This window comes from Ixodes scapularis, unplaced genomic scaffold (assembly GCF_016920785.2).
Source record: "Ixodes scapularis isolate PalLabHiFi unplaced genomic scaffold, ASM1692078v2 PGA_scaffold13__105_contigs__length_92229423, whole genome shotgun sequence".
NCBI lineage: Eukaryota > Metazoa > Arthropoda > Arachnida > Ixodida > Ixodidae > Ixodes > Ixodes scapularis.
This window is the reverse complement of record NW_024609839.1, coordinates 61,238,725-61,249,754: the sequence shown is the minus strand read 5'-3', so window position 1 is coordinate 61,249,754 and position 11,030 is coordinate 61,238,725. Positions and strand designations below refer to the sequence as shown.

The window sequence follows — 11,030 nt, the reverse complement described above, 5'->3', positions numbered from 1 at the left end:
TTTTTCAATCTGTGCTGTCACGTGATACGATCCGCCGGAGTAACTCGGATCCATTTTGGTAAGATTCGGAACACAGCCATGGTAAGTGAGGAGAGTAAGGAGGAAAATGAGAAAGAGGCGAGGCGTCAAGGGAGCATGGCTTGTGGAGGCTACGCGGCCGACGTCATGCCCTCTCCTACCCTTCTATTCTCCATGGTAACAACACATGGTCTCGCCCACTGATCTCAATGACAATTAAGGCCTGTTCACACATACAGCGGAGCGCTTCTGTAGCGCTACGTGAGCGCTCCAAGGAGCGCTCATGTGGCGCTTCTCGCGCGTGACTTAGTTCTAATATAGCGCGCGATTAGCGCTTTTGTAGCGCTTTGTTAGCGCTTCTGTAGCGCTTTGTTAGCGCTTCAGTAGCGCTCTGTTAGCGCTCCTGTAGCGCCTTGTTAGCGCTCCTTGAACCGCGGTGCTGCGGATTAGCGCGTGCACTGCGGTTCCGGTTCCTGTGGTTGGGTGTGCATCAGCAGCACCATGGCGGACATGTGGGATGCTGAGATAGAAATGCGACAAATGCTGTTGCATACACAATTAGTGCATATGTGTGTTGACGGCTCAACGCCAAGAAGAGCCTTCTGGGTTCGTGAAATCTTTCGGCACCGAGATACCGACGGGTACCCGGCGAACCTTGTTCCTAGGCTGAGGGACCGAGACACGGAGCTCTTTCGAAGGTGAGTGTTAGTTCTTGCATAAATAAAACAATCATAAATCATGAATGTCCTCCTCATTTACAGCCAGGAACCCAAATTAATAGACGTGCAATTACATTTCCAGCTTTCTACGAATGACGCCCGCTAGCTTCACCAGTCTACTCGAGATGGTCCGCCCCCTGATAACTCGACAAGACACACGATGGCGGCAGAGCATCCCGGCTGACCAACGGCTCATGCTGACACTGAGGTACGCGAGCTTCATTTCTAAAAGCACTACTCGCTCGCAAATACTTTGAACAATTCTACCGTGGCAACAGAGCAAACACCGTGAAACATTTAACTTTCTGAATTCGAAAACAATTTCAATATGTAGTATTTCACTGAAGGTGCTTCGATAATAAGAATCCTAATATTTGAAGGCACAAGTATTAAGGTCATGCGTCTTTTTATGGGTGGTATAAAATGCGCTGGGTGTTTACAAATAGTATTCACTGGCGGAATCGCGTTCCTCGACGTCTGTCTGACAGGGTGAAGACATCCTTTGTCGTACCGAATGCCGCCTGCACGTGCCAAGAAAAGATATATACAAACATTGGCCAAAGAAATGAGGAGGCTATGCTTCAAAGCACTGACTATAAAGCTCAGCGCTCGAGCCGAGTGACACCGGAGCGCGTGCACTTTACAAAAACATAGAAAGCGATGGGGAAGGAAATTTTCCAAGATGTCATCGGTCGTTGTAAAATCCCTCAATGTTTCTTTTTTTTTTCTTTTATCGAGGGAGTTTACGTTGTTGTTGCTGAGCACGCGCTAACGGGGACCTCAGTTTTTATTCAAGAACGTACACCCACACCATCGATACCACTGATCTCTATGACAATTTGCTGGAGCGCGCTTGCACGCGATTGTGGCCACCGGGTCGGCTATATTCTGGCCATACCAACATGGGCATCGCAGACGCTGTGGAGGCTGCTTGTGCTGCCCTCCTCCAGTGCTGCGCTTCACCGATTCTAACCTTTATAGCAGTCGCCGCAATGTCTCGTCGGCCGTGTTGGTATGCCCATAAACATAACCGACCGGTGGTCGCATTTGCGGGGCAGTAAGCTCGATCCAGCAAGTGATTATAGAGATCACTGATCAAGACTGCCATTCTTGGCAGACGATAAAATATTATTCTTTCTGAGCCTGTGCTGTAAGCGGAGGGCGCAAGTACGGCTATCAGTGACGTCATTTAGATGCCATATATTAACCTAAGCAATGCACATGCTTTTCTTTGAAATGCAGTATCTTTATTTGGCTGATATTTAGTTTTCAAAGTAATGATCATTATGTAATGTGTGCTCATAGGTTCCTTGGAAGTGGAGATACCCAAAAAAGCATATCATTTGGATTTCTCACCGGGCACTCAACAACGAGCGTGATAATTTCAAGCACGTGCCAGGCTCTATGGCAGTGTCTCGTTCCGAACTACGTGAAGAAACCGGGCTCGCCATCAGAATGGGTGTCTGTTGCTGACGACTTTCACAGGTTGTGGAATTTTCCAAACTGTGTTGGCGCCATGGACGGAAAGCACATCACCATCGAGTGCCCGCTGCTGAGTGGATCAACACATTTCAACTACAAGCACACATTCAGCAAAGTAAATTGAGCCATATCATTTTCACGTGATAACTTGGATTTTTTTTTCTAGATATTGCATCCAGAAAAGTGATGAAATTTAAAGACATACATCGCAATATAAGAATACTGACAGGAAAGGCACGCAACAGCCTCTTCGTAGTTATGTTGCACGTCTTTCTTACAAGTAAATCACGAACTCCCTCACGCTTCTGTGTTTATCACTTTGGAAGTTTACCCAACGGTTTACTCGCTACATTATAAAACTCTGTTCTGAATTACTTGGTTGACCAGCCCACTTTCTAATATACACTTGTATTATATTTTTCAGGTCCTAATGGCTGTCGTTGACGCCCGGTACCGCTTTTTGCTGGTGGACATTGGCCGACCCGGCAGTGAAAGCGATGGCGGCATTTTATCAAGGAGTGAGATCGGACTGAGCCTGGAAAAGGGCACATTGGGCTTCCCTCCATCGAAGTCCCTGCCCGGGACAAGCAAAGAAATGCCATTCGTCATAGTCGGAGATGAGTCATTTCCTCTGAAAACATATTTAATGAAACCATACCCCAAAGTGGATATCAACAAAGACCAGAACGACGAAGGCAAGGGAGAAGCGCTCAAGAAGCGTGTATTTAACTACAGACTGTCCCGAGCACGGAGGGTCTCAGAAAATGCTTTTGGAATCCTCTCAAACCGGTGGAGAATTTTTAGAAGAACTTTCAAAGCATCTGAAAAGAACACTGTTGCCTACATAGGCGCCTGTGTTGCCCTTCACAATTTTCTGCTTTCTGAGGTCCACAGCCGAAGCATCTACTGCCTTCCAGCTCTTCTTGTGAGGGAAAATGGCAAGCATTTGGCTGAAGGGCCAAGCGGAGCAGAAAACACTGAAGGGCGCACAGTGCTTCAACACCTCCCTCGCTTGCCCAGCTCAGCCAAACATGACCAGCCAGCGGCTCAAGTTCGGAATGATTTTGCAGACTATTTCTCTGGTCAAGGTTCTGTCCAGTGGCAAAACAAGATTGTCACAAGAGCGAGTTAGATTTATTGGTTCATGAGGTGTTCCTCTTCGTAGTTCAACAGCTGTTGTTGCACAACGGACATTGCCCTTAAGGCCTGCAGCCTAGGCATCTTTCTCAGGCGCTCGGCCACCATCATTCCAAAGTGATGAAAGTCGTCATTTTGGCGAGTCATCTGCTGCGCCAGCCTTGCTTCGTTCAATCCTCGGAGATTTTCTTTGATACAGTATACGATGTCTTGGCTTCGTCTTTGTCTGTAATATATATTTTGAACAATAGGAAGAAGTTTATTTTCTTGACATATGTTGCATGGTTTTCATGTTTTATATTTTCACATAATTATCTTTTTACGCGTTATTATAAAAGGATGTTATTATAAAGTGCGACACTGTAAAATGGAAAACCAAACAACTGCTTTTTATTTTACCTCACCCTACACTTTATAAATTTCAATAATGGCGTCAAGAAAAAGGCACGAAGGATCGGTGCACTCCTCTCATACTCCATTTCTTGTTGTTTTTCTTTGTTTTTTTTTCTAGCATAAAACGTTTTTTGACTCAGTAATATACATAAATCAGCAAAGCTTCCTAGCCTTGCGGTTTTCATCCCGGATGCGAAACGATTTGATTCGTTTAGCAGCAGTATAACTATGAGTTCTGAAAGGGAGAGCTGTGGACGTCACGTCGATCATTAGTCCTACCGATATATACGGCAGAACCTTGGGACTCGTATCTTTTGGTCGCAGCCACGCAGGAATACATTTAAAAAAGGAAAAGTATAAGATTGTACAACCATAAAAATCTGCAAGCATATACCTCGTTGTTCCTCTGCCCGTTGTTTGTGGAGCTCTGTAAAAGAACATGCCGGATTACGGCAGCTCGGAATGAAAGTGTTTATAACAGATACTACTTCTTTAATAAAAGCGTAAATAATGAAGCGAAAACGTCAAATTCAGTTTAAAAATCTTGGCTTTTAAAACCAATTTGGTTGTTCGTACGATAAAAAGAAGCACTTCGTGGTATCAGCAATTTTGTTTTGTCTCTATGTCCATATCTGCCGCCCTCAAGAAATTACCGGCAAATAAATAATCATACATTATGAAAATAAATATAAAAACTCAAAATAACTAAACAAAGAACACCAAAACTTACGTATCGCCGCGTCCTTGCTCTAAGGTATTTGTCCTGGAGGAAGAAATAATGTTATTTTAGTAGTCTTTCATCTTGTGCAATAAATAGAGTGAAAACCAAGCTCACGTGTCTTCTGTAATCTCCGTTGTTGAACTAGTTTCGGAGCTGCAAATTAAAATTTTTCTTTCGAGAAGAGTACAAAAATTGCACTCATTTTCTACCAATAGACATGTATGTGGTACTTCATAAATGCATTCTAGACCAAATGCACAGCACCCAGAGACGCTATTGTGGTGGCGCATAGCTCGACAGTGCTAGTCACTTACTTGGCAAGAGTTTCCTCTACTCCGCTGTCCTTACCGGGAGTTGTCATGTTGTTGCTGCAATGTACCCCGCGGCATGAGACCAAATGTGTCACGTCTAAATATTAAAATTAGTGCTTACATCAGAGAAGACACGCTGTCATGAGCAGGGTGGTCTTCGGTCAAGCTAACAGAAGGTCTCTCTGAAGGGCTGAGGTTTGACAGCGTCCTAAAAGAATGAAGACATTTCTGAACACGTTTAAATTGAACTCGATGTATATGAACCGTACTTACCACTCTGTTGGTACTTCCCGGCTTCTCAACAGGCTATCCATGGATCGATAGTGCTTCCAAGCTGGAGGCGGAGTGTAGGAAGAGCCGCTCCTCGTATTTTCCTCGTATTTTCGTTTCAACTTCCCAAATTTTGTTTTCATAGTTCGAAATTTTTGAGACGCCTCAATTCCTGAGATAAGATTACCAGAACAATTATATTTCTCCCCCTATCTTTTATTTTCGAGCACACACCATGCATGTACAGGGTGTCACAAAAGAAAATTTACACGGTCTTTTTTACCGCAAAAATAAACTAGACATCGCCGAACGCTCATTCTCCGCCCAAAGGTAGAGCTAGAGGTCACAACTAGATGCCAAAGTTTCAGCCCGATCCGATAACCTAATCAAAAGTTATAAGTGATTTTCTGAAAATTTCAATGGGAAAATGGGGCCCATTTTTGTCCGTTTTCGGTTTCTGGTGCCATAGAGCCCCATGTGTTCGGAAACTCCGTCGGCCGCCATTTTCCCATTGAAAATTTGAGAAAATCAGTTATAACTTTTGATTAAGTTATCGGATCGGGCTGAAACTTTAGCATGTGGTTGTGACCTCTACCGCTACCTTTGGGCGGATAATGAGTGTTCGGCGATGTCTAGTTTATTTTTCGCGGTAAAAAAGACCGTGTAAATTTTCTTTTGTGACACCCTGTATATCGCTTCAATCAAAACCTTACCTGATACCCCTAGTTCTTTGCCGATCAGCTCCCACCTATTATTTTTTAACTCCGTGTCTTTAAAACCAGGGTCACGCATGTCGAATAGGAAGCGATGAGGTCGTACGGAATCAATTAGTCGCTCAAAGTCCATGACTCTGGTTCACCTGCCCGACCCTTTGCCTAGAGAGCGGCTCTTTTACTTCCTCTTCTTTCAGCACCACAGAAAAAACAACAACAAAGGAATCGCCGTGCACGCGCTGTTCCGCAGCAGCAAGCACGGCACAAGGAGCGTGAGAGCGCTAACAAAGCGCTTCTGGAGCGCTAACAAAGCGCTTCTGGAGCGCTAACAGAGCGCTTCTGTAGCGCTAATAGAGCGCTTCTGTAGCGCTAACAGAGCGCTGCTGAAGCGCTAACGGAGCGCTACATCACGCGCTAGGAAGCGCCACATGAGCGCTCCTTGGAGCGCTCACGTAGCGCTGACTTAGCGCTCCGCTGTATGTGTGAACCGGCCTTTACTGGATCGCGTTTGCCCCACTGATCTCAATGAAAATTGCTGGATCGCGCTTGCCGCTCCCGCAAGTGAAGCCACCGGACCCAACACCGCTGGGATACGATTTCCCGTTTTGCTAGCCTTTTGCTGCGGTTTTCCAGCGTGCTGTAGACACGTTTTCTACTCGTTCGTCGTCATTCGCCGAGGAAGTTTTTGAGACTCTGTGTATTGTTGAGACTTGCCGTCGTGAACACGTGGAAAATTTTACGAAAGCGCAGTGTCGCAGGAAAAAGGCACAACTCGTCGAAAGCAAGGGTCTGGCGGCGTGTTCAAAGCTTCCTTGGCACGCCAAAGTGCCGTGTCTCTGTGCCTTCGCGCGCTTGGATACCGATCAAGAATCGACGCCGTGTGGATGTGTTTTGCGAGTGCAATGTGCGTGAAGCCGTATCAAAAGGTACAACTCGTCGAAAACAAGTGTCGCCGGTGTCGCGGCGTGATCAAAGCTTCCTTGGCATGCCGAGTGACGCATCTTTGTGCCTTCGCACGCTTGGATACCGGTCAAGTATTGACGCCGCGCCAAAGTTCTGAACGTGTGTCGCGCGTAGATGCCTTTAGATCATTTATATATATCGGCCACGGAGTTCTGGATCGTCCAGCTGTTCCGGTGAGTTGCTATCAATAAAAGGGGGAGATCCGTACGTTTTCTTATGTACTATATTAACCATGGCTATGTCCCAAATCTACTCTAATAGATTCCGTGGGAGCACGAATAGGGCAACGTTGTGGAGCCAGGGGGGTTTTCGAAAGCAAAAGTACAAGACGGCGAGAATGAAAATCTTTGAAGCGCGGCCGATATGGTCGTGTGCAATCTGTTGACCAATTACAATTAGGCGAGCCGCGCTCAAACGTCAAGTGCAATTAAGTAGGTTGATAATAAGCCAGCACTGATCAGTGATGAGGAGCTGTTGTGCACGGTATTGTGTAAATCGTCTAAGGACGAAAAAAAGACGTACCTTCCCCCCATCTTCCGTCGCTAGTGGACGCTGGATTAAGCTCGTTCCTAAACCGCGAGGGGAAAAGACGCTGGTTCAGAGGCACGAACAGCTTCACGCACATTGCGCTCGCTAAACACATACACACGGCGTCGGTTCTTGGTCGGTATCCAAGCGTGCGAAGGCACAGAGACACGGCACTTCGGCGTGCCAAGGAAGCTTTGAACACGCCGCCAGCCCTTCCTTTCGACGCGTTGTGCCTTTTTCCTGCGACACTGCACTTTCGTAAAATTATCCACGTGTTCACAACGGCAAGTCTCAACAATACACAGAGCCTTCAAAAAACTTCTTCGTCGAATGACGACGAACGAGTAGAAAACGTGTCTACAGCACGCTGGAAAACCGCAGCAAAGGCTAGCAAAAACGGCAAATCGTATCCCAAGCGAGTGAAGTCCGGTGGCTTCACTCGCGCTGCAGCGAACAAGCGGGGAAGCGCGATCCAGCAATTGTCATAGAGATCAGTGGTTTGCCCGCTCTGCGAATGCGGTCACTGGCGGCCATCTTTAGGTAGAGTTATATTACCTCTAGCCAAGGTACAGCTCCTGCAGCCACTGTAATACATCCATGGCAGACAGCGTTTTGGCAGGTGTGGTGACAGGCTGCCGTCAAAATAGGGTGAATGATATTTCGTGCTTGATTGAAATTGTTTGACGAAACATGTTTTTGAAACCCAGCGTGAACGGTAGCCCGATCCTTGAGGACCCGGTGAAAGTTTCACGAAATCGCAACACCGGGGGAAAAGCAGCACAGCTCGCATCGAAAGTCGCATCAAAATTAACATCAAAAGCAGACGCCTTTGCGGAGTCTGCTTTCGATGCGAGCTGCGCTGCTTTCCCCCGGTGCTGCGCTTTCGTAGAACTTTCTCCGGGTCCTCAAAGATGAGGCTACCGTTCACGCCGGGTTTCAAGAGTCTGCGTCGTCGAACAACTTGAATCAAGCACGAAATATCTCCCACGGTACAGTGTACTAGATCCACGGCTATTTTATGGCACCCGGCCGCCATTGCGCTGTCCGCCATATTACTATGATGGCTAGAGATGATATAACTCTACCTAAAGATGGCCGCCAGTGACCGCATTCCTATCCTGTCCATAGGAGGAGCTGGTCAAACGCGATCCAGCAAATAGACATAGAGATCAGTGGTCTCGCCCATGAACATCTCCGTAGTGTCACAACCACACTTCACCAAACTTCACGCCAAGGTCACACGACGACGTACCACGGCCACTCGTAATAACGTGCTCACTCTGCAGTAGATCACCTCTTCCTCGTCACTTTCCGAAACACAATGTTCGACGGGTCGTCCGCCAGTTCGGGGAAGGAGTCGACGTTATGGTAGTAGTCCTCGCGGTATCCGGGCACCGAGCCTGTGCGCAGGATGTGCTCCTTGTCCTTGTCGGTCCAGCCGAGGGCACCGCCGTGCTGGTCGGTGAGCAGGACTTGCCGCTCCTGCGCCCAGCGTTGGCTCACCGCGTGTTTCTTGGCGTGCCACAACAGCCGCAGGCGCTCGCGGTGTGGCGCCGTGCCGTAGCGGATGTTGAGGATGGCGTGCGCCGTGTGGATCGTCACGTCCGGGCTCCCTCTTCCGTCTTGCTCTGGTGCACGGTCGTGTTGATGGCCGTGCCCAACCGTTGCAGCTGCGTGATGTCCTCGTGGAACCTCCACGTGCTCTCCTTGACGAAATAGATATATAGTTTATTTAGTGCCGGTCAACAGTCGTGAGGCCTACAGGACAGTACACTTTGTCATGTTTCGCACAGTGGCGTTAACAATAAAAAGGGTATTACATAGGACAGTGTGGTTGCCGAGGAGCACAATAGAAATCAGTCTGACGCGTCATCAAATCTTAGTTAGTTAAAAATAAAAGTGGTTGCCACGGGCACAGTAAGATAAAGTCAAGTGAATATGTCATCTTGTAAAAACGTTGAATTGTATGTATCTTGTAACCGAGTCATTGGACACTTTGAATGAATATCTGTATAAAATGTGTGAATACATTTACACGCCTTCCCAGATGGGACACGGAAGCACAATGATGACAACAACTCGTCGCAATCAAGAGTGCCATGCACAACTTTTCTCAAAAAGTTCATATCATGTGCAAGCCTCCTGTCGTGAAGAGACTGGAGGCCTATGTCTGCTAATACCGAGCTATAGCTGTAAAAACGCCGATGACCAATGTGCCTATCGTATACAATACGAATAAATTTCCGCTGTACCTCTTCGATTACATTGCTGTAGCTGAGAGAAACAGAGTTCCATAGTACGGATGCGAACTCTAAACGCGGCCGGACAAGTGAACAATATAAAGAGAGAACACAATGAGGGCTTCTAAATTTTCTAGTTATCCGTGACACCGCACCAAGACATCGCAGGCCTTGATTAACTATCTGTGACACATGTTGATGAAAAAACAGCCTGGAGTCCACTTGAACACCAAGATCCCGTACAAAAGATATACGCTTTATGTGCCCTCCGGAAAGGTTGTAGCTGAACACTATGCTCTCGTGTTTCCTGCTGATTGACATGACTGAAGTCTTCTTGAGATTAAGTTGTAGTCTATTTGTTATGCACCACTGCTCAATTGAACATACGTCGTTTTGTAACAACAGACAATCCTGTACATTCTCTACCCTCCTGAACAGCTTCAAGTCATCTGCGTACAATAATGCTTTGGAGTGCAGCACCTGCGACGGCAAGTCGTTGATGAACACTAAAAATAACAATTGCCCAAGGTTAGAGCCCTGGGGCACACCAGATAATGATAAAAACGGCCCGGACAAACAATCTGAGAAACTGACTTGATTCTGGCGGTTTCCCAGGTAGCTGGAAAACCATAGAACACGTCCTGGCCGTGCATCACCAGGTGGAGGTCCAGCAGCAGCGAGTTGTTGAACACGGACGTGTGGACATCCCTCTGGATCGGGTCCGCCTTGTCGACCGTGCGTATCACGGCGCGTCCAGCCATCCGGGAGACCGTGATGCCGCGGCCGAAAGGGACGTTCAGGGTGCTCAAGTTGGGCACCGCGTTGTCCGCCGATTGTTCCCGCTTCACCTTGCACTTCTCGACGCTCGAGAGCTGGGCGAAATTCTAGAGCCTTCTCCGCACGGCGCACCCGTAGCCAGACACCAGAGGGACGGAGGGCAGCGGCAGGTTATACGTCCGGCTACCAGGGAACAGGAGTGCCGGGGCACCCCTCAGGATCGGAGGCCGTCCCGACCCCAGGCTGCTGATGTCGATTCCTTGCTTTTGGATCCAGTCGTTGAGATCTGCACGGGAGTCAGTTATTCGTATGTTTAAGGCCAGCAAGATCGCCGGCCAGCAGGTGCAAAGCCAGCGATGCGGAAACGCGAATGATATTCTTACCATTCGCGTTTTCGTGTACCGGCCTTGTGCCTGCTGCACGAGTGGTCACTTTAGCGTAGCCCTGCGCTTCCCACCTGGTTTAATTCGTCTTGAATGAACTGATATAGTGGTTGTCGATGACGCTTAATCTTATCTTCAGAAATGAAGAACTTAATTAGTAAACATAACTTCGTTGTTATTCTAATTAGTATATTGTTTGCAACCCTTACGTTCGGAGTGGCTGGCAGTTAGATCCCGGGAAAAGTTACTTTTTTCTCAAGCATCCTATTTTTAAGGATGTTTGAAAATCTTCGCAAAGATATCCGGTACAAGCACTTCGTCTGAGATATCCAGTCTATGAAAAAAAAAGAATCAATATACAAACGTCTAACAATC

The 11,030-nt window shown here is 47.3% G+C and overlaps 2 protein-coding genes across 2 annotated transcripts; both read right to left on the bottom strand.

Annotated features, from left to right (window-relative positions):
• Positions 1 to 3,353: 3,353 nt before the first annotated feature.
• Positions 3,354 to 4,832, bottom strand: LOC115326036. The gene is made up of 5 exons (XM_040211698.3): positions 4,785 to 4,832; positions 4,585 to 4,623; positions 4,480 to 4,512; positions 4,144 to 4,176; positions 3,354 to 3,582 (listed from the first exon to the last, which is right to left on the bottom strand). Exons 1-5 carry the CDS (start codon positions 4,829 to 4,831, stop codon positions 3,354 to 3,356), a joined length of 381 nt encoding a protein of 126 aa, XP_040067632.1. The 5' UTR covers position 4,832.
• A 3,602-nt stretch (positions 4,833 to 8,434) lies between these two features.
• Positions 8,435 to 10,804, bottom strand: LOC120840914 (teneurin-a-like). The gene is made up of 2 exons (XM_040211687.1): positions 10,090 to 10,804; positions 8,435 to 8,961 (listed from the first exon to the last, which is right to left on the bottom strand). The coding sequence occupies exons 1-2, from the start codon at positions 10,124 to 10,126 to the stop codon at positions 8,546 to 8,548; spliced, it is 453 nt and encodes a 150-aa protein (XP_040067621.1). The 5' UTR covers positions 10,127 to 10,804; the 3' UTR covers positions 8,435 to 8,545.
• Between the last annotated feature and the right edge of the window lie 226 nt (positions 10,805 to 11,030).